Source organism: Rhinopithecus roxellana, chromosome 6 (assembly GCF_007565055.1).
Source record: "Rhinopithecus roxellana isolate Shanxi Qingling chromosome 6, ASM756505v1, whole genome shotgun sequence".
NCBI lineage: Eukaryota > Metazoa > Chordata > Mammalia > Primates > Cercopithecidae > Rhinopithecus > Rhinopithecus roxellana.
Window position 1 is genome coordinate 69,530,779 of NC_044554.1, and position 19,749 is coordinate 69,550,527.

General features: G+C 35.8%; 1 protein-coding gene across 3 annotated transcripts in view; it reads right to left on the reverse strand.

Moving 5' to 3' along the window:
- Positions 1 to 1,624: 1,624 nt before the first annotated feature.
- Positions 1,625 to 19,749, reverse strand: part of SPAM1 (sperm adhesion molecule 1) — a 36,657-nt gene continuing 18,532 nt past the window's right edge. For 2 of the 3 annotated variants that reach the window (XM_010367990.2, XM_010367991.1), the window contains exons 2-5: positions 11,691 to 11,801; positions 7,150 to 8,309; positions 6,631 to 6,720; positions 1,625 to 2,190 (exon numbers count right to left, since the gene is read on the reverse strand). In XM_010367990.2, the coding sequence (XP_010366292.1) occupies positions 1,702 to 2,190; positions 6,631 to 6,720; positions 7,150 to 8,103 (1,533 nt within the window). In that variant the 5' untranslated portion in view covers positions 8,104 to 8,309; positions 11,691 to 11,801 and the 3' untranslated portion in view covers positions 1,625 to 1,701. Of the gene's footprint in view, positions 2,191 to 6,630; positions 6,721 to 7,149; positions 8,310 to 11,690; positions 11,802 to 13,859; positions 13,945 to 19,749 lie in introns of all 3 variants that reach the window. The other variant, XM_010367992.1, reaches the window with a different exon arrangement.

The following is a 19,749-nucleotide window of genomic DNA, read 5'->3' on the forward strand; positions in this document are numbered from 1 at the left end:
GAAAAAAAATCAGTATATCAGAGAGATATCTGCATCCCGTGTTTATTGCAGCACTATTCACAATGGCCAAGGTATGGAGTCAATCTAAATGTCCATCAACAGATGAATGGATTTAAAAAAATGTGGTATATATACACAATAGAATATTACTCAGACATAAGAAAAATGGAGTCCTGTCATTTGTTGCAGCAACACAGATGGAACATGGAACTAGAGACCATTATCTTGTGTGAAATAAGGCAGGCATGGAAAGACAAGTATCTCATGTTGTCACTCATATGTGGGAGCTAAAAAATTTGAAATCATAGACAGCGGAATTATTGTTATGAGTATTAGAGGATAGGAAAGATGGGAGGAGAGAAGGATAGGGAGAGGCCAGATAATGGGTACAAAACAGCTAGAGGGGAGGAATAAATCCTAGTGTTCTATAGCACTGGAGAGTGACTATAATCAACAACAACATTGTGTATGTTCAAAAAGCCAGAAGAGAGAATCTTACATGTTCCCAACACAAAGAAATGTTTGAGGTGCTGGGTATCCTTATTACCATGATCATTACACATTGTATGCATTTATCAAAATATCACTCTCTACATCATAAATATGTACAATTAGGACATGTCAACTAAAATTAAAAAAGAAAAAAGAATAAAAAAGATTTTAAGCTAATCTAATGTAAAAAACTGTACAAGTGGTTCAATTTTAAAAACTTCAAGCTTAAGAATGCATAATAATTTTTTTAATTTTTAAAAAATGCATAATCATTTGAATTATTTTCATTGCTTTTTAGAGCTCAGTCTCAATTCAGATATTAAACAAAACTTAAACATAAAGAAACGAGATCTGTAATAAGTAAAACATTCTCCTATTTTCTCATGAAAAATGTAATGCCTCAAAAAAATTAAGATCCTGAAAACTTGTGCCATCATTTGAGAGTATCTAGCCGACTGGATTTGGAATATGTGGTTTCATCTCTTTTTGTTTCTAGAGAGGAATGTGGAAAGGAAAGAGGCGGTAGTAATATTTGTACAGATCAGACTAGGCAAGAAATTCAAATACAACTGCTCTGTGCTTTAACAGAGTCAAAGGTTAATTGTATACACTGAAGATATTCCTTTCAATCCTGTGCAAATTAGAGTCTTCAATGGCACCAGAGAAAGCAAAAAATACTAATTATTTTCCCTTATCTCTTCCCTCCTTTTGTTTTCTTCTTTTCCACCCATACTTTTTCCTTCTCCCTCTCTCTCTTGATTATGAGCAGAGGAGAAACATAAATATCCAAGCACTCTAAGTCTTACTGATGGGTTGTATTGAAAGGCTTTTCACTTTCAAGTTCTTAAACACTCTATATCAAGTTTTATTTATCAAAATGTCAGTGTCTTGTGCAGAATGATAGTGTTGAAACAATCCTGGCAGCTTTGCAAGTGAAACGCATAATATGAGTTTCTGTACTCTAAACTGGAGTATTTACATAAGCTATTGATTCCTGGAATACAAATCCCTGAACTCATGGTTGAGAATTCATAAAACATAGCAGTGTTTGTCAAGTTCAAAGGAAATTATCATTTTCTAAGTATAGTTATTCAGACAGAACTTTCCAAAAATGATCTTTCAACAAGAGCTGTTCTTTTCAGAGATTTAATTAGTTGAAAAAGCACCCTTTAAGATGGACATATTGTTCATTTCAGCTAACCCGTGCAATTACAAACTCACTACAGATGAAATGATAAGAAACAAAATACTAACAATGAACATTGTGGTAGATAGTGTGGAGGGTGAGGTATTGTAGAAAATTGGAGGAGATCCTTCTGTCTCCACGGGAGGCTTTAGAGAGGCATCTATACAGACACCATCAGCAATACACACATCAACAGCATCAGTGTCTTTTACATCAGCTTTCTCCTTACAACTCAAAGTGGTATAACAGCTGCAATAAAATTTTTCAGAAAATTCCTCCAGGTCTTCAGGTGTTGGTTTTCCACGCACTGTGAACTTTCCACCTTTCTCCATTTGAATAGCAAAATTGTCTGGGTTGAGGTGAAGATAGTCACTTGAATTCCAGTCCTTCCTTATACACACTCCTTGCTCCTGGCAAAGCACTTGGCTACACATTTTGGCTGCTAGTGTGACGTTGATTATGTAAGGATTCAGTATAGTCTCCATGTAATTGTCTAGGAGCAAGCAAGATTTCTGTAAAATTATAAGACAGAATATCAAAGGACAAGTTAGTTGATACGGATACGTGAATTAATTTAGTGTATTAAGCAATTTTTTACAGAAGAATGCAGAACCAGAGGTAGCAAGAAGTAGAAGATAATTTCTTTTTTACCTTTACCAACAAGATTATTCCAACTGTTTTTTGTAAGACTTACAAGTTTCACATGCCACTTCATTCCACTGAATTATTGACTAATTGAGGCTTAATATTCCTTACTCTTGCTCTTCCTCCATAATTCATAACATTATCAGGGGATAGAATGCTACAGCTGTTACAGTATGTTAGAGTATGGTCTCTAGGATCCATTTGCCCTGATTGGAGTCCCAGTTCCATTAGTGACTAGCTGTAGGAACTTGGGAATTTCTTAAGCCTTCTAAGTCTTAGTTTCCTATCTGGGTGACTTTGGGCAAGTTGATTAACTTGATTATGCTTCAGCTTTATCATCTGGAAAATAAGGATAATTATGATGCTTACCTCATAAAGTAGTTATGAAAATAGATTTTAAAAGAACAATACCTATAAATGTGCTGAACACAGGGGCATACCATATCTTCAGTTGACCCTCAATAAATTATAAATAAATGTAAGAAACACTACATTTGTCAGACAATTTTTTTTCCTGAGACAAATTCTCACTCTGTCGCCCAGGCTAGAGTGCAGTGGTGCAGTCTTGGCTCACTACACCTTTGATCTCCTGGATGCAAGCAATCCTCCTGTCTCAGCCCCCTGAGTAGCTGGAACTATAGATATATGCCACCAAATCTGTCTAATTTTGATTTTATTCTGTGGTAGAAGTGAGGTCTTACTATGCTGCCCAGGCTGGTCTCGAACTCTTGGGCTCAAGCAATCTTCCCACCCCATCCTTCCACAGTGTTGGGATTACAGGCATGATCCACCATGCCTCGCCTGCCAGACAAGTTTAAATAGCATGGAAAAGGCTTATAAGTTGGCTTATAAATTGCTGGCTCAAATACGTTAAACAGGTTCAATTGAGTATACTTTCTACTAAATGCTATATATAGTTAAGTTATGGGTGAATAATGACAACTCTTTTACAGATTTGGCAGGGTATGAGTGATGACTAACTAAAATGATTCATCTTGAAACTGGCATGTTCTAAACCCTGGACACTATCCTCTGAGAAATATTGAAGTTGATCACTTTTTTTTATAATCAACAGTTCCATTGAATGAGGTAGTCGTGCTAGTCCTTTATCAGGCCAAAGGAAGTGGTGGTGGTAGCTATGCAGGCATGTGAAGGAATCTTGGCAGCTTCCATCTGAATATATTTCTTTTCATCTTCCTTGAGATGATGTCATCTATTGTTGGCAGAATAACTGATTGCCAAAAATGTCTGCATCCTAATTCCCTGGAACCTGTGACAATGTGAGCTTACGTGGCAAAAGAGACTTTGCAGATGTGATTAAGGAATGGATCTTGAGAAGGGGAGATTATCCTGAATTATCAAGATGGACTCAATGTAACTCATTAGTCTTTGAAAATGTAGAAACTTTTCAAGCTGGGTTAGAAACATGAAGTGAAGGAAGGAGAAATTCAAAGTGTAAGAGAGATTCAATGCGCCTTGGCTGACTTTCAAGATAGAAGAGGACCATGAGCTAAGGAATGTACTGGCCTCTAAAAGCTGGAAATAGCCATTTGCCAATAGCCAGCCAGATAATGGGGATCTCATTGCTACAAGCACAAGGAAGTGAATCTGCCAACAACCCAAATGAGCAAGTATCTTCTCCTAGAAAGGAATTCAGTCCTGCTGTCACCTTGATTTTAGTCCATTGAAACTCATATTGGACTTCTGATCTAAGACTACAAGATAACAAATTTCTTCTGTTTTTTTAACCCACTATGTTTGTTGTAATTTTTATGAAAGCAATAGAAAACTAATACACCATCCATCTTCTTAACAATCCAATAGTTCTGAATGGTATTTAGAATGAAATTCAACTTCTTCTCTTGACTTGTGCACAATGTGACATGGTATAACCCTTTCCTCCTCTTGTACAACCTTCCCACATCCATTCTACCTTAGACATAGTAGCTATTTCACTAGCACGGCAGGTTCATTTCAAACTGCACTTACTGTTCCCACTGCTTGGAATGGTCTTTCCTTTAATTTTTACCACAATTGACTTCATCTTGTCATTCAGATGGCAGCTTCAAATTAGACAACGCCCTTCTCTGATACCTTTCTTGTTAAATTCTCCACATCTCTGTTTTAATTCTCTGTGTAGCACTTGCCATATCAAATATGTTTCTTAGTTGTGTACTTCTTAAGTACTCATAAGTTCCAAGAGTACATAGGCTTTGTCAATATTCTTCAACACTATGTTCCCAATATAAGGGAAACGAGAATTTATACCAAGTTCAAATAACTTTGCAGCTGCTTTCTCAACTCCACAGAGACAAGGGTTACACAAAGAGGAGTAAAAGGGTGAGAATGACTTGAGAATCATTAACCTGCATACTTTGTAGTCTATGGAAATACATTAAAAGTGGCTCTGTAACAGGTAAGACCTGGTTCTTATCATTTGTGTGTATATATATACATATATAAATATAAATATAAATACATATATAAATATATATATCTATAGCTCCATGGTGTAAATCCTCCTGCCATGGCCAATTTCAAGCTACCTCCCAAACATTACTGAATGCAGATCTGGGAATCAAGTATACCACCATTATGGTAGCATGGCATGAAGTAGCACATTATTACATAGTATTTCCATTTATAAAGGTACAAAAGATGTAAATAATCTCAAGAGCATGGACCATGGTAAAATGAGGTAAAATAATTGATATATTGAAATGTGTCACCTGTTTTTAACATGATTTTTATTGTAAGTTTTTATCATTTAATTTTTAGTAATGGCAGTGATTAACAACTGGCTCACAAAACCCCTGAATATTTAACAATTAGGTCTCAGTTGGGACCGATAGGGCTGACTCTGTCACACCACCAGATCTAATAAAATGGAATGAAAAGAAATGGCTCATTTGCATTTGTTTTATGTCAATTCCAGTAACTGCAAGAAAACCTGCAATTATCGGTTTCTTAAGTTGTCAATGAATCAGAGAAAACATGACAAGTAATCCATGACTATTGATTGCAAATAACATAGAAAAAAGGGGAAGTAATGATAGATCTATTATTTAAAATGATCAGAATTTGAGAAAGGTAGCAGAAATATATACAACAGAATCTACAGGGGACAATTTTGGGACAATGCCACTAAGGAGAAAATAATCATATAAAAGTTGAAGGACTGTCTCTGGTATGGATAATACTGAAGATGATTTGAGAGACATAGTAGTAGAATTTGAATCTAAACTTAAAAGGCCACTAAAAAACAAGTGTGACACTTAAATAGTATGTCATGTCATCCTATTCATTGAGGAATGGCTGATTCACTCCTCCTCAGAGTAAGAGTGGAGTTTTCAGTTTTTTAAAAAAAGAAAAGAAAATAGTACGGAGAATTTATAAATATGTGTAAGTTTTTAAATAATAGGACATTTGAGAAGGGAGTTTATGGATTTGGGGAAACAACTAATAAAAATTAAGAATTTACTTAAGAAAATTATCATTTTACAATGATTTTCTGACACATAAAATAATTTACCAAGGGCCATATACCTTTTTCTGAACTTACATTTTCTGTTATTCCTTTATATTAGAGATCCAATTAGAGACAAGAGTTATACAAAATAGGCAGATGGGCTCAGATTACCTTAAAAAATTCTCATAAATGTAATTGCTGTTAAGTATTTTTAAATAAAGACTATGTCTATTCTATCCAAAGAATAAGAGATGAATACAATGCTTCTCAAAGGCTTTCTTAGACTACTAGAGTATAGACTATTTGCTAAGGTCCTAAGATAGGACCCTTGGGCCATGAGCTTCATCTGGTATTCTTCATGGCACGTTCATCATTGGTATTTCCACATCCACCAGAGAAGAAAAAATTCAGCTTCAACTCAGCAATGTCCATAGGACAGCTTTCCTCTTAGGTCAAGAAGGTTGATGAGGTGGGGGATAAAGATCTGACATACAGAATTAAACAAGAATGAAAATAAAGGAACAAGGACCTATCTTCTGATACCAAACACCATGCCAGAAAATTAAGATTGTAGTCTTGTTTTTGCTACTTAATAGTCATGTAGCCTAAAGAAAATCAATTATTCACTGAATTTCTATTTCCCCACTGGAAAACGGGTATACTATTTTCTGCCTTACAACCACCACACAAATATATTTTGATTCAGCCAGTATTACTTGAGCACCTATTACTGCCTGCTAAGCAGAGTACTACTTATTTTCTTGTTTAATGCCAAAACAATCCCCAAAAACATTAAACATAGAAATATTTTCACCTATTTTCTACCAATTCAACTTACCATACTTCGCATTATACTGAGGCTTCCCCATATTACAATTCCAGAAGCACCCAGAGCAACAGTTTCGCCAAGCGTATACACAAGTTCATCCTGGAAAATGTGACAGAAAGAGTTAGCAGATAAAAACGAAATGAAAGTGCTATACATAGGACAGTAACACCGAAGCTAAGCATGCTGACCCAATAATAATAATTTTAATATTTCCCCACTATTTCTATCTCTTGCCCAGCAATTGCCTTACTATAAAACAAATAAGATACTACTATTGTTTCAATCACTTCTATTGAAAAGACAGCAGCCCTAAGAAAGAAAAAGAAAAAAAGGAACTGAGTTCATACACTGTCTATACTACCTAATTCTCCCTGCTTACTAAGAGATAAAGACATTACATTAAAGATTAAGCATATTCTTATTTTGCATTCATAAACTAGATTTCACTCCCTTCGAAAATGATATTAAATTTCAATAAACATATTTTGTGAATTTCATTTCATAGCCCTCATACCTTGATTTACTTACTCGAGAAAGGAATTTCAAAACTTGATCAGTAAAAACTAGGCGGGCATATACAAAAACCGGAAGTGGATTTTTTGCATCAGGTATTTTGGAAACCCTGATGGCTTCCTGAACTCGATTGCGCACATAGAGTGTAGCAGCTACAGGAGACTGCTGAGTGTTCAGATAAATGGACGGGTAAAGGGCAGTGCTTTCATTCCATAACCAGCTGAGATCATCATTTCTTTTTATTTCTACATCGAAGCAACTTCCATTGTAACCGGGTTTCTTATAGTGATGGTTGTAACAATCCGGAAAAAGATAATAACCCCACAAGTGATTTGGCCGAAGTGATTTTCCCAATTTTATAGTCTCTAGCATGAAATCCTTCCCTGCCTTTTCAAATTCTTGTTTAGCTTTGTCAGTGGCCTCTGGGAGACTAAGTTGTACATTTTGTTGCTGAACCAATTCAATAGACCTATTCTTGTAAACATCTTTAGGTTTCCAGTTTCTTGCCCAAGTGGGTCTCCATTCTTCCCAGTCAATAACAGCCATTCCCAAATTGTCTACTGGCATATAAAAAATAATGTCTTGCTTAGCTTTGTCCAGATGGTCTTGCAAGGAAACCTTCTGGGGGATTCCTCCATGCACAGTTACTCCTGTGGTTATGTCTATATATGGATAGTAGCCAAGTCTATCAACATAAAATATTGTAACACCTTGCCTGGTGACGTTTATTCGGGGGCTTCCTATTAAAGAGAAGAGGCTCATATCTAGTGGCTCATCAAATTTTCCAAGGCAAAATTCACTTGGGGCATTCCAGGCCCAGAGGAAAGGCACATTTGGAATAATAGGGGGTGCTCTGAAATTCAGAGTCAAGCAACACGGAATCAGAAGGAAGGTGAAAACTATCTGGGATACTCCACTTGATTTAACAAAGCTTCTGAAAAAGATGTGCTTGAATTTTATCACTCCCATTGTAAAGAGTAATGACTATGAAAACATTTATTTCTTCCTACACACTTTGGTTTACCCAATATTTGATGCAAAGTATGAGCACAGATGAAAGGGAATGGAATGAATTCACTTTGATGGATAAAGAGGTATAATGATTAAGTTACATTTAAATATTATTATTCTTGTTGCATGTTTCAGGATTGTTTTGCAAGTTGCGTCACCTATAACTGAAAAAAGAAATACAGAATACATTGTTATGATGCATTTCATAATAAAGAATGTAAGCTTCACCAAGTTCTCAACTTTAAGTGCAGGGGGTTTAATTTCATCTTAGAAGATAGACGACCCACTCCTGTGTTTGAATCTATGAAATTATTTCCTCTCATGTATGATACAAACTCTATACTAGTTAACATTTTTCTCATCTTCCCAAATCAATACTGGGCCTACAGAAAGGAGACTGTAGCTATTTTCCTTTTGCCTTTCTGGCTGTACAGAATGCTGTACCAAGCAATGCCTTAGCAAAAGCCCATTGAAGGAAAATAAATTCCAAGTTGATCCTCTCATTCTGTTTACTGCTTCCTGAAAGACCACTTTCTAGCTGTCTTCCATATACTGAAAACAACCTTTCATAGAATTCTGAAATTTCATCTTTCTCTTTCTTTCTTCTTTTTTTCTCTTTTTTCACATTTTTTTTTTTTTTTTTTTTTTTTTTTTTTTTTTTTTTTAATCAAAGGGGAGCAAACTCACTTCTGCCAGAAGTAGTAAATCAACAGTTTGGCTGAATGTATTGAATTGACCAAAAACTTCTACCAAACAAGTTGAAAGGCTCCTTGGTACACTCCTCAATCACATCTTACAATAATGTACTCTCACCTCTAAAGTTAACAAAACATTTTACTACTTTCCATTTTCTACTAAAAGGATTGGTTCTAGCCTAACTTAAGAAAAGCAATATATAGATTTTGGTCTTTTTGTAGTGTTTGATAAGCAAGATTGTCTTGTCATTCTGATTGTGACAAAGCAAGGTGTTATAGCACATACTTTGGCTGTATTAAACCACAAAAGTGGTACAATAAAATGGTCTGGGCTCAAGAAATTAAACTATGTATATACTCAGGATTTAGGATTTGCAAAAATTACCTGCAAGAAGATATATTTAAATGTTCTGTGATTCTAGGAGGGAACTGGAAACTTTCTTTTTAATTAGATTAGTAGTATACTGCTTTATGAAAGTATAACAAGAATTATACTATTCTTCCCAGGAACATGTATCCTTACCATAGCAAATTATCCAGTGATTTTTCATTGCTGAAAAATATATGACTCTAAAGAGATCACCATATCAGAATAAAATAACATTATAAAGACTATTATAGTCTCATGTTTTGAAGATAATGAATTTTTCCCCTCATGTTTACAACATACAAAGTACCTAAAGATTTTTGTAGCTTAAATACTTATAAATTTCTTTATTCAGGACCTAGATAATCTTCACCTAAAATAATATTAGGGAGAAAAGCGAATTGCTTTTAAATACCAACTGTCAATACTAATGCCTGAATGGCAGGGACAGGGAAAAGGAAATGGAATAAAGGTTTAACTTTCCCTGTATCTCAGGGAAGGAGTAAGCTAACCCTACTGAAATTAACATTTAAATCTATTTACACGTGTTCATTTTATGTAAGAAAAAGATGGGGGACCGGGCGCAATGGCTCATGCCTGTAATCCCAGCACTTTGGGAGGCCAAGGTGGGCGGATCACCTGAAGTCAAGAGTTTGAGAGCAACCTGACCAACATGGTGAAACCTCATCTCCACTAAAAATACAAAAATTAGCCAAGCGTGGTGGTAGACTCCTGTAATCCCAGCTAGTCAGGAGGCTGAGGCAGAAGAACTGCTTGAACCCAGGAGGTGGAGGTTGCAGTGAGCCAACATAGCACAACTGCACTTCAGCCTTGGTGACAGAATGAGACTCTGTCTCAAAAAAAAAAGGAAAAAAATAAATGAAAAACATGGGGCAGAGTGAGCCTATTGAGAACGTCTCTACCCATAGAAGTCTTCAAAAAAGAATGGACACTTCTATGCTTAAAATTTTAATCAGTGAAATATCTTTTCCTCAGCATAAATCTAAGGCAAAGCCTTGGAACAGAGAACTGGCACAAAATTGAGGATAGACCTAGAAGTTAGCATCAAGAATAACATCTTTTTGTTTAAAGTATCTAATAGAGAACTTTACCTGTTTACAGAGAAAATATGACATTGGCCTAGACAAAGAATTTATGACTAAGACCCCAAAAGCAAATGCAACAAAAACAAAAATGGAACAAACTGGACTTTATTAAACTAAAAAGCATCTTCACAGCAAAAGGGATAATCAACAGAGTAAACAGACAACCTACAGAATGGGACAAAATGTTTGCAAATTATGTCACTGACAAAGGATTAATACCCAGAATCTACGAGGAACTCAAACAAAATTGAAGAAGAAAACAAACAACCCAATTAAAAAGTGGGCAAAGGACATTAACAGACATTTTTCAAAAGAAGACATGCAAGAGGCCAATAAATGTATGAAAAAATGCTCAACATCACTAACCACCAGAGAAATGCAAGTCAAAACTGCAATGAGATATCATCTTACACCAGTCAGAATGGCTATTATGAAAAAGTCACAAAAAAATGTTGTCATGGATGCAGAAAAAAGGACACACTTATACACTTCTGGTGCAAATGTAAATTAGTACAACCTCTATGGAAAACAGCGTGGAGATTTCTCAAAGGACTAAAAATAGAACTACCAATCATCCTAACAGTGCTACTACTAGCTATCTACTCAAAGGAAAAGAAATCGCTATATCAAAAAGACAACTTCATTCAAATCTTCATTGTAACACTATTCACAAGAGCAAAGTCATGGAATCAACCTAAGTGTTCCTCATTGGTGGATTGGAAAAAGAAAATGAGGTATATATACACTATGGAATACTATTCAGCCATAAAAAAAAATAAAATCATGTTCTTTGAAGCAACATGGATAGAACTGGAAGTCATTATCCTAAATGAAATAACTCAGACACAGAACTGCATGTTCTTACTTTTAAGTGAGAGCTAAACAATGAGTACTCATGGACATAAAGATGGAAACAATAGACATTGGGGACTCTGAAAGGGAGCAGGTTGGGAGGGGGATGAGGATTGAAAAATTACCTGTTGGTTACATTGGTCACAATCTGGGTGATGGGTACACTAGAAGCCCAACCCTACCATTATGCAATATATTCATGTTACACACTTGAACATGTAACCCTTAATCTAAAATAAAATTAAATTTAAATATGTTTTAATGAAAAAGATACCATTAAAAAAATAAAAATACATAGATACCCTAATAGAGAACCTCATCTTCCTGGAAAATCTTAACTAATTTAACTCCAGGTAATAATGCCTGACCTTATCTCTCCACCAGTATTCCTAAGCTCTATATTCAATTTATACCTATCAAAATTGCATTTTTAAGTGTCTTTCTTGCTCATTGTGTAGATAATTGCTTCTTAAAGCACTTCTGTTAAGTCTTTGCTATCCCCCAAATCCAAACAATAGCACTTACCCAGAAGTCTGCTTTCAAAGTCCAGCCACCCAATGTCTCTTCAGTAGTATCAAGGCAAGAAGTTGGCTGGTCTCAATGTCTTCCTAGAGCATTGGTTAGTCATTAGCATCCCTTTGAAAAAAAATAAAAAAGATCATTTTCTCTCAAAATAGATTTAGAAACTTTAAATTCTGAATATATCTAAAATTCTACTTAAACTCTTATTCCTGTTGTAAAGGCATTTTATCACTGGAACACATGCTAGCTAAATCCTTTGAACTAGGAATCCCTTGTCTAAGGATAAGTTCAAAATGATTTTGTAATAAAAATTATGTAGCTACGTGTAGTTATTCACACATCTAGTATTCACCACTATGTATTATAGCATCTATGAAATGAGAAAAAAAAAATCAAGTTCAATACCCAATGATAAGAAATGATTTAATATGGTATTTCAACCTGAAAGAATGTATGCAGATATCAGAACTAGTTACAAAGATAATGATGCAACATGTAAATATGTTTGCCTAAAATGCGAAGTGAAAGAAAGTACAAAACTACACACTGTTGAAGTATGCAAAAACATGTATGTGCATGCTTAAGGAATTAAAAATATTCAAAAATGTGAAAGAATATTTGTATTTTCTGAGTGTCCATTATTTTCTTTCATCCAACTATCATACTGTTTCTCAAATAAAAAGTGGAAACGAATAAAATTTTAATGTTAGAAAATAGTTTGCCAGAACAAATTTGAATCTCAGCTTCCCTTCAGTGAGGAAAGACAAGTAACCATAAACCTCTCCACACATTATCTACCAGGATGCTTGTACAGGTGATTCTGGTTCTTGTAAGAGGAAGAGGAGTTGATGATTGCGAAATTTTTTTTCGAATAAATTTTACTGTGTATATTTAAGGTATACAACATGATGTTACGGGAAGATTAGGATTTTTGAGGTAAGGAGAGGAGAGTATCAGACAGGAAAAAAAAAAAAAAAAAGAGCCAAATTTCTTGGCTTAGTCCTCTGCTTTTCTTTTCCACAACAAACGCTTTATTTCCATGACAAATGCTTTCTCTCTAGAGAATCATAACGGATATAGAAGTCAGTGAAGACACTGCCTTCAGAATCTACCTTTTGGAGTTCCCATTTCCTGTGAGTTTACGTATACATTATCTCAATGGAATTAAGAACTGAATTTAGACACAATCCTCTTATCATTAAAATTGTTATAGATTTTGAATATAAATTATGATCATAAATATTTTTAAAAATTCAGAAATATGGACAAATATTGAAAAAGGCAAGACTATAACTTTGGCGAAAGCAAACCATAACATTACCAAAGGGGGAGGAGCAAAGAGAGTCCCAACTCTAAGTCATTCACAAGGCACCTCCTCAGTTTCCATTTCTCTACAGACCTCACTCAAAACTACCAAAATTTGTTACAATACTGAAAATGGCCTCCAGCCTCAGGAAGCCTGAAGATACTGAGATAACTTTAGTGTTCTAAATTACTTCTGTACAAACTGTGGGAATCATTCTTTAACATGAAAAATGAAAAGCAAATTTCCACATGAGTGGTAGGTCCCAAGCTGATTGCCCTCGTATCCTCATCACATTTGGTAGGATGCGTGGCATTTCCAAGGTACATAGTTCATAAGTCCAACCCAAAGGCTGACTAATACCTCCAGTTACAAGTAACAGTGACTCCAAGCTAAGAGTTTTAAAGAAACTTTTAAGAGACCAGCATAATATCCCCGAAAGCGTATTTTTTCTCCTAAAGTAAAAATATTTACAAGTATTTTCATGAATGAAAGGAGCTTTCGTGTAAGATTATTTTCTAGGAAACTTCTTAAACTATTGTATTTTATAAATAAATTGACCAGAAATAGATTATCATAAACTTGATTCAACAAGAGAAGTTAATCCCATTGTAGGTGGCATTTCATCAACTCTTTTTTTCTTCCTCTTTATTATTGTTGTCATAATTATTCCTCTCCTTTGGTTCTTTCAGCCTCATCTGAACTTTCTCAGTGTCACCCAGATATGTTTTGAACAAGCCAGAGATTCTTGAGGTTAAAGAAACTGCTTAAAATGTGGCACATTATGGAACTTTGTATCTTTTTTTTACAAAACCATACCTGCTTTTTGCTACAAAGCTGTGTAGTAGAAAGAACAAAAGGCAACTTACTTTTAAAGTAAAAACTGAAAAGTTTTCCTTTAAGATGTGATTAGGTCAGAAGTCACTCCAATCTATTAGCTCTGCAGTATTTAACCTGTTGGGTGAGAAAAAACAGCCCTTTGCTCAGTCAATTAAAGGAAGATTTAATCTTTTGAAATGTTACTGTGTAATGTGGTAGGGAAACCTGTCTCTCTGAGTGTGTGTGTGCATGTGTGTGTGTGTGTGGTGTTTTAATCTCAGCAAATTCAATCTTTGAGACACAATCTCGGTCTATTGCCAAGACTGGAGTGCAGTGGCACAATCTTAACTCACTACAACCTCCAACTCCCAAGCTCAAGTGATCCTCCCACTTCAGCCTCCCAAGTAGTTGGGACTATAGGTGCGCACCACCAAACATGGCTAATTTTTAAAATTTTTTATAGAGATAGAGTTTTGTCATGACGTCCAGGCTGGTCTGGAACTCCTGGGCTCAAGTGATCTCACCACGTCAGCCTCCCAAAGTGCTGGGATTACAGGCTTGAGCCATGCACCTGGACTTACTGCTCAGCTTTGGTTAAATTAATAATATATTTCTATAGTGTAATACAAATGAAGCATACACTTCATGGAACTGTTTTCAAGAAAATACAGCATTTATTATAAAAGAAAAAGTAATTTCTCCTTCAAAAATTAATAAAATAAATTAAAATTAACATTTTCAAAATGATAAAGCAGGTTTGACATTTTTTATGATAGAAAAATACTACTTTTATGAGTTTTGAAAGGAAAATAAATCTCGGAACCACAAAATCACTAAGCCAAGGGAAATGTCAACATAGGCACTATGTCAGGCAAAACTCCTTTCCATTTTATTCCTAAATAAGCTAGCTACAAAGTTTAAAAAGCTACACACCCACCTCACAATTTGCCCACAAGAAAATGCCTCCTGGACAAAGGACACACAGAATTCAGAGTCATCCCACTGAGGCTCACCTGAGACATGCATATCTGATTGCTTCCTCTACCTTATTGTTTATATAAAAATGCAGATTCACTGAACCAGACTAAATTTTGTATTTAGTGGAAGGCTGATCAAGGACTCAAAAGAATGCAACATTTTGTCTCTTATCTACTTACAATCTGGAAACCCCCCACCTCAAATTGTCCTGCCCTGCTGGACCAAACCCATGTACATCTTACACATATTGACTGATGTCTCATGTCTCTCTCTAAAATGCATAAAAGCAAGCTGTACCGTAACCAACTTGGGGACATTTTTCAGGACCTCCTGAAGCTGTGTCACAGGCATGTCCTTAACCTTTGCAAAATAGTCTTTCTAAATGCATTATGACATATCTCAGATACCTTTTGGTTTACAATTTGGTGATCAGTGGAAGGGACTCTACATGGAGGTGGCCCCTGACCTTTGACAAATCTCCAGCTGGCTTGTTACCAACTTGAACTTTTATGGCTCCAACCAACAGGACAATTTGCTGAGCCCTAGAAGCTTCCCTCCCTCCAGAGAATCCCCAATCACCCAAAATTTGGTTGAGATCTAAACTTTATTTTGCTGTACAACTCTTTTTCTGAATTTTACTTTCTTCCAACAAGGAAGGCAAGTTTTTCTGCTTTCATGACAATGGAAAGTAGGTAACTCATCTCTGGAGTTTGAGCTCGCTTTCCAACAGGGAAGGCCAGTTTGAATTTTTTCCTGCTTCTAGGATGGTATAGAGCTGTCTTCAGCCTGAGACCCACTCCTAGGTAAGTAGCTGAATTGGGATTTTGTCTTGGATAAAGTTATGATTAACAGTCAGCTGGTCTTAATTCTCCTTACCATTAGAGTGTTCAGTAATGACACTGTGGGTTTTTTTTTGTTGTTTGTTCTGGTCTTTCTCTCTGGTCTCAGAGTTGACCAACTCTACCTGACTTGGTCAAACCTGAATGAGAATTCCAAATTATGGGGAAAAAGACCTGTCTGAATTGGCTAAAATTCCTCATAACTGCAAAAGAGAGGGGGAAAAAAAGTGCTTGGTTTCTATGTTTGTTTCCTTTCTTAAAAAAACAACCGTTCTTTCGTTTACTTTTCTTCACCCTATTCCTTCCTCTCCTTTCACCATCTTCAATATCACGAAAAATCTAAAGAGGCTTCTAATGACTCAAACCCCCGAAGGAACTCAGAACATGGGCACCACTTGCCCCTTTTTGGGGTGTTCTGTTTTCTTTGTAGAGTTTCAAAAGTCATGGGCAGATTCTTCCTAGGTCTAAAGGCCTACTTTCCTGTATTTGCATTATCTGACCTCTTTGGCTTTGGAGGGTACCAAAGATTACCTTGTACTGTGAAAGGATTTGACCTTGGCATGTGTAATGGTGGACAAAAGCTAACAAAGTTAAAGCTGGCTGAGGACAGTTACAGGAAGTGGTCTTCACCGATTTTTTTTTTCCTCCTAGGAAGTTGTTGTTTAGGATCCTAATTCTGATTCAGAGATGCATTCTGAAGAATCTTTTTCATTACCTTTACTCACAAAATTAGTCTAAATTGGCTTGACTGTGCTTTTCCGTGAGAACCTGAACTGTCATTGTCACTGATAAATGAGAGACTGACTTTTCTCAGCTCTGAAGAGAAAGGGCATTTTGCTCTCTCAAGTTCCCAGCCAAAAAGCACCCCTGGGTACCAGGGGCCAAGTTGGAGTGTCTAGGGGTTAACCCCCTGTGACATGTAGTGGCCTTATAGGGAACCACCAACAAAATTAGTTTAAAAAGGCTCATCCAGTAAGTGCACATGGAAGCTGACCACTTCACACTTTGAGCTCTCGCAGAGATGCTAGACCTCTGGAGAGAGAAACTGCAATAATAAGAGGGCAGAAATGACTCAGTAGTGGTACAATGTGGAGTCCCGCCCACAATTAATGGATATTAAGTTTCCATTAATATCTCATGGCTAGATTTCGGAAGTAAAAGCTGTAGGATCTTTGTGTGTATGAGTGTGTATGTGTGTTTGTGTGTATGTACACATATTTTGTTACGTTTTTGGCCACAAGTTACCAAATTGGGTTTAAAGTTAAGGAGTACTTATAAATGAAACAATAATTCCAAATGCTTTTCAAGTTCACATGACTTAAGTAAAACCTTTCATAAGCTAGTTTTAAAATTATTAGTAAGTAGTATTAGAAATGTCTTAAAAATTGTCAGCGTATATTTTTGTTTGCATTTATTGGTCAAGAGATTTCATACTTATCCCTTATCCCTTTCAGAAGGTGTCAACATTGGCATAAGGGTAATTAAACGATAAACTCAGCCCAAAATGGAATGATCTTTGCTTGTATAATTTTTTATAAATAAGATGCTAATATTGGTTTAATGAAAACAGCTAAATCTTGAATTAGTTAGTAAAATAACCGCATATTTACTCTTAAGGTTCTTACTTAGGTAAACTCCTGAAATTCACATGCTGTAAAATGGGATGACAGGGAAATAACCTTAAATGATTACTATCACAGTTTTCATGAATAATCCAGGTAAACTATTAAAATAAAATAATTGGGTAGATGTAATGGGATAAATACTTGTAGACAAATATCATAATTTAGAACCTAAAGTTATATTAAATTAAATAATAGATATTTTATTAAATGGGTATTTTCCAATTAAAAAGTATGTAGAGTAGGAAACATTCTTTCTAAAAAAAAAAAAAAAAAAAGATGTGTTCTTGTTAAAAGATGAATACTTTTTGTCTAATTCAAAGCTTTTTTAAAGGTTATGTATAAAACAAGGTAAAACTAACCTGAAAATAAGAGAGATGTAAAGAAAGTTAAAGAAATAAAGTAGTATTTTGGTAAGAAAGCTTAAAGAAAAATAATTTTATATGCAAAACAATCTTGTATGCTAAATTTTTGTCCCAGAAAAAAATGACTGGTTGTTAAAGAAAGAGAGATGTTCAGGACAACCATGTTCAAACATGTCATGAATGGTCTGTGTAAGTCATAATAAGAGGGTTTATGAAAAGAAAAAAACTTTTATATGATCAAGTTGTCTATATTTAATATTTTTAAAACCCCACTTATATGCTAAATAATTAGTTAGAATAATGAGATTTTCTTAAGGTACTGCTTTACTCAATAAAATTACAAGACTTTATAATTTTTTGTATGCAAAGTTCAACTTTTACTGCATCTCAGTGTTTTCAGGTCTCTCTCCCCTTTTAAATGGACTGAAATAATAATTCTTTCCTTCAATTCATTTTCAGCTACTGTAAGTTTTTTCTTTGGGTCATAATTGTTTTGGCCTGATGCTAATAATGTTTTATCTTGAAGGTCTAAAGGAAATGTTTTCTTCCAACATAATATTCTGTGCTCTTGGCTTTAAACTGCTCAGGAAGCACCTCCTATGTCTAATTAATTCAAGTACTGTTCTCATTAGGTCTGACGTGAAGATTGTCTAAATGAACAGCAGTCACATTGCAGAAGGTCTTTTCTTTTTTGTTGTTGTTGTTGTTTTTTTGTGGGGGGACTGAATCTCGCTCTGTCGCCTAGGCTGGAGTGCAGTGGCCGGATCTCAGCTCACTGCAAGCTCCGCCTCCCGGGTTCACGCCATTCTCCTGCCTCAGCCTCCCGAGTAGCTGGGACTACAGGCACCCGCCACCTTGCCCGGCTAGTTTTTTTTGTATTTTTTAGTTGAGATGGGGTTTCACCGTGTTAGCCAGGATGGTCTTGATCTCCTGACCTCCTGATCCACCCGTCTCGGCCTCCCAAAGTGCTGGGATTACAGGCTTGAGCCACCACGCCCAGCATGCAGAAGGTCTTTTCTTTTGCCTTTTGGTAACTGGGCCTAACAAACAGATTTTACATTTTATCAAAAAAATTTCTCTGTCATTATTATTAAGTTTGGGTTTGCTTGGGAAAAAACTGAGATTAAATTTTTATTTAATTAAGGTTATTACATCATTGTAACTTTCTGCATGTGCTTTTACAGTCCTTGTGTCATTGAGTACAGAGCTTTGACTTCTGACTCAAAAAAAGGACCCTAAATCTTGCTAAATCTTAAACACTGACAGCAGTTAAAGCCTCATCTTCAGACCCAGTAGAAGATGCCAATCAAAATAAACTGTGTTCATGAGACCCAGGGCCAGAAACTAAAACTATTCAATTCAAGTCCTAGGGACTATAGCAGAAGAGCTAGGCATGTGAGATCATAAGGGCTGATTTTGAGAGAAAATCAGTTCAGTTTCTCTATAAATTAACCATTAATGACGAAGGCATGCTGAGGCAAGACCAGAATATGGACCCCTGTGTTAGATTAACAAGATTTTCTTATTTTTTATTTTTTTTATTTTTTTTTTTTTGAGACGGAGTCTCACTCTGTCGCCCAGACTGGAGTGCAGTGGTGTGATCTTGGCTCACTGCAAGCTCCACCTCCCGGGTTCATGCCATTCTCCTGCCTCAGCCTCCCGAGTAGCTGGGACTACAGGCGCCTGCTACCACGCCCAGCTAATTTTTTGTATTTTTAGTAGAGATGGGGTTTCACCATGTTGGCCAGGATGGTCTTGATCTCCTGACCTCGTGATCCACCCGCCTTGGCTTCCCAAAGTGCTGGGATTACAAGCGTGAGCCACAGCGCCTGCCCAACAAGATTTTCTTGGAGCATTAACCCACTTCTTAATAAAAGGTTATAAAGGTTACAAAAAGGCTTATGGAAATCATATCTTATGGTCAAGATAATTAAAGTTTTATAGGCAGTTTATAAGATTTGACAGACATATTTAATTGACTTCCTTCTGTCTTCATTAAGACTTACTGTTTGGGAAAGTAAGTCTCCTCTCTCAAAGACAGAGGTTTCTGCTTTTGTTTTTTTTAATCTTTGAGTTATCATTTTGGCTAAATAAATGACTTACTTTATAATGACTGTGATCCTATTTTGTAATATC